This window comes from Mandrillus leucophaeus, unplaced genomic scaffold (assembly GCF_000951045.1).
Source record: "Mandrillus leucophaeus isolate KB7577 unplaced genomic scaffold, Mleu.le_1.0 Scaffold822, whole genome shotgun sequence".
Classification (NCBI taxonomy): domain Eukaryota; kingdom Metazoa; phylum Chordata; class Mammalia; order Primates; family Cercopithecidae; genus Mandrillus; species Mandrillus leucophaeus.
This window is the reverse complement of record NW_012108942.1, coordinates 1-3,741: the sequence shown is the minus strand read 5'-3', so window position 1 is coordinate 3,741 and position 3,741 is coordinate 1. Positions and strand designations below refer to the sequence as shown.

General features: G+C 50.7%; 1 protein-coding gene across 1 annotated transcript in view; it reads right to left on the bottom strand.

Moving 5' to 3' along the window:
* The window catches only part of PAX8 (paired box 8), a gene marked incomplete at its 5' end in the record, with an annotated part of 26,044 nt that extends 22,329 nt beyond the window's left edge, over positions 1-3,715 (bottom strand). The window contains 2 exons of the mRNA XM_011968032.1: positions 3,103-3,278; positions 3,559-3,715. Coding sequence (XP_011823422.1) covers positions 3,103-3,278; positions 3,559-3,715 — 333 coding nt within the window. The remainder of the gene's footprint in view (positions 1-3,102; positions 3,279-3,558) is intronic.
* Between the last annotated feature and the right edge of the window lie 26 nt (positions 3,716-3,741).

Genomic DNA, 3,741 nt, shown 5'->3' with positions numbered 1-3,741 from the left:
TACTCAGAATCCTATAGCTATTTCAAAATTCAAGTAACTTAAAAATACCTATATAGTCAAAATATTTTGGTGATTTTGTATTCAATGTCTGCAAATTATACCTCAATAAAGCAGATTTTTTTTTTTTTTTTTTTTAGCTGGAATTGAACTTGAATTGGGGCAGAGCAGCACAATGCTTCAGAACTTCAGCAAGTCTGAGCCCTGGTTCTGCAATGACTTGCCAGGTAGCTTTAGTCTGCTTGACTGCTCTGAAGCTTAATTTTCTCACCTGTATGGGAGTCATAGACTCTGTGAGGCTGATGTAAGCATTACATGAAATTTTATATACTTATACATAACGTGCTTAGCACCGAATACTTGGTGACAACAGATGCCCAGTGAGAGTTATCATAGATATTATTTCAGAATCATGTGAAGAGTCAGAAGCCACCAAATTCTTCATTTCTGTCAGTAAGCTGATATTCATATTCTGTTGATGTTTTTTGGTGCATTTGTAAAATAGGGAAATAAGAGCTGTATGACTTCTAGCTATGTCTGGTCATGAAATAGCAACCAGGAATAACATGATGTTTCTGTTGAACACTTCCCCTTGCCCTTTGTTGTTGTTGTTGTTGTTGTTTTCAGAGGGAGGCTTGCTGTGTCACCCAGGCTGGAGTGCAGTGGCACAATCTTGGCTCACTGCAACCTCTGCCTCCCAGGTTCAAGTGATTCTCCTGCCTCAGCCTCCTGAGTAGCTAGGATTACAGGTGTATGCCACCAGTTCTGGCTAATTTTTGTATTTTTAGTAGATATGGGATATTGCCATGTTGGCCAGGCTGGTCTCAAACTCCTGACCTCAGGTGACCCGTTCACCTCAGCCTCCCAAAGTACTGGGACTACAGGTGTGGGCCACCATGCCTGGTCCCCCACTTGTTGATTTTACAGAAAAGATGGCTGTGTTACCACCTGTCCTAAGGTCAGGTATGAGTACTTGTGCTTCATTCTTGGCTCCCCAAGCCAGCGGGCCTTCCTATGCCCAGGTGAGAGAGCATGGAGTGTTACTTTGGCAGCACAGTCAGTTACCAGAGGTGGGAAAAGCAAAGGCCAGGCAGGACATGAGGGGCCCTTGCACTGGCTGGTTCTCCCTTCCCTTCACCACCCTCCAGGTGAATGACTGGGTGAGTAATGATTGACTGAGGAGGTAATGAATAATTTATGGGCACTGCTGGACCTCAGTCTCCTCATCTGAAAGATGAGTGGTTGGAGAAGTTCAATGGTTTCCAAATGCTTTTTTTTTTTCAGTCTTCAAATACGTATTTACGTAGAGGCACCATATCTGAAGCAGGTGACAGTGGACCAGTCTGAATGAAATGAGGATTGGCAGGCCTGAGCTCCAAAACCTTCTGGTTGCCCGAGCCCTCCTTGTCTTGCTTGGCCTTGGATTATCTCCACACAAATGGAGAAACTGGATGAGGTGGTCACAGAGGTCTCTGCAAGCTCAAAGACTTTCTCATTCCAGGATCCCCCCTGTTCATATGCCAGCGTGACATGGGGGTGCTCTGTAGTCAAGCAGGGTCCTTTGGGGGGCTTAGGGATGGAGTCAGGAAATGGCTCTGGGACTCAGTGGGTGTCCAGAGTCTTATCAGCAGGGTTTCTTTACTTTCACTGGGTGGCTGGTGCCTGTACACTGAGTTTTGCAGGCTTGCTCTCACAGAGCGAGCTTCCTGCAGGCTCCCCACTGCAAGCCCCTTTCCTTCCTGGAGCTGTGTGCTGACTGGTAGGTGAGCACCCAGGCCCTCTCCCCATGGCTGCTGACGGCCAGCTTTCTCTGCACCCTCGTGGTTGCCACAGTCAAAGCTGATAAAATTGCTGATGCAGATTGCCTGCCCAGCTGCGAGTGCTGGCATGGGACCAGCAGCCCAGACGGTCACTGGAAGTGGTTGGGCTGATTATTGGCATCATCTCCATTGTCCTACGCAGTTCTTAAAGGCATATGGGCTTGCCTCACTCCTACAGCAAATGACGGCATGGGCAAAGAGGGGCAACAGACACCACCCTGAAGACACTCCTCATCTGGTTGACTTGGTGGGGTTAAGGGAAAAAGATGTGATGACTAGGGACTGAGAGCTCTGTGGTTCTGCCAGAGTTGCAGAGTCTTTGTTGGCCTCGGAGTGGGACCTCTCACATCTCTGTCAGCTTGTCACAGATGCCAACCTGTTATGATTCATTTCACCTGTCCTGAGCACTAGCAAGAAAAATTCCCTGTAGCTTGTGATGTATTATTCTGAATTTCTCAACTCACTCATTCGTTCATTCATTCACTATACCATTACTCTCTATTATAAGGGGGGCACAATGGTATGTGCTGGGAATAAAAACGACGTTTCATGTGTCATGAGGCTTCTCTGTCCTTAAGGAGTCCGCATGTCTTTGTACCTCTCTGTCTGCCACATTATTAAGCTACACTGTGAGAAGCTACTGAGAGCGGCATGTGGGACATGCAGAAGGACAAGAGGCAGGAGAGATGATTCATGTCGGAGAGGCAGGGGAGCACTCACGGAGAGGGTGATGTTTGAGCCGAGTCATGAAGGCTAATGGTATTTTTCCATGCAGAGAAGTGGGAGGAAAGGCATTCTGTGTGGCGGGCACACGGTGTGCAAGGGCAGAGAGATGTGAGCGAGGGTGGCGTGCTTGCGGCCATGAGTAATGCAAGAGCATGGGGTGTGCAGGATGAGTGGCCAAAGGCGGGGCTAGGAAGTGGTGGCTGAGGTCATTATGTGAAGGCTTTGTGCTACTGCTTCAGAGTTGTGGAACCCGACCTCGAGGTCTGGGGAAGATGCTGATGGCAAGGGATGGCATCATCAGGTTGTGCTGCCATCCCTGAAAGGCCCAGGCTCAAAGGTTTTGGGTTAAGTAAGCCAGGAGGGTTAGAAAGAGAGGAAGATGCCAGGGCATCTGGTAAGATAAAGCATGTGTCAGGCTTGGAGTTGCATGAGGCAGGTGCCCTGAGCCCATTGATGCAACTTCCAGCTGCTTTGGTGGCGGAGCGCAGGCACATTTGGAGAGCACACCTTGCTCTGGCCCCTGCCCACTCTGCTCACCTCCCAGGGCCCAAATTCTCACCTGCTCGCCTTTGGTGTGGCTGGGGGAGGCATAGGCCTCCGGGTAGTGCTGCCGCTCAAATGGGCACTCGAGTGGCTCGAGGTGGTGCTGGCTGAAGGCGTCCGTGCGAAGGTGCTTTCGGGGTCCGCTGCTGCTGCTCTGTGAGTCGATGCTCAGCCGGCAGCTATCCTGATCACCTGGTACCCCCCAGTCAGGAAGAAAGCTTTTAGGGGACATATCTACTCATGCCCTAGGCCAAAGTAGAGGACTGACTCCAAGCCAACTCACTGTGGAGGGAGAAAAAGGGCCAGCCACCTGGGCCCAGGAGCCTTGGCCAACTGACAGACAGGACATGTGACAGTCACATGCCGAGCTCCTACAGAGTCCTATGTCATAAGTGGAAAGGCTTCTGTCCCCATCAAAGCCTGAGCAAACTGCCCTCGTGCACCCCCGCTGCCCCCCTGTCCCAGCACTCACTGTCATCCATTTTCCTCTTGTCACTGCCAGGCTGAGCGATGCCCAGGAGCCCATTGATGGAGTAGGTGGAGCCCAGGGAATCCGACTGGGGTGACTCTGGAGGAGTTACAGCTGAGCTGGGGACTGCAGCGGGGGAGAGGGAGAGAGTCAAGGGTGGGACACTCCTCAGTCCTGGGTGACTCT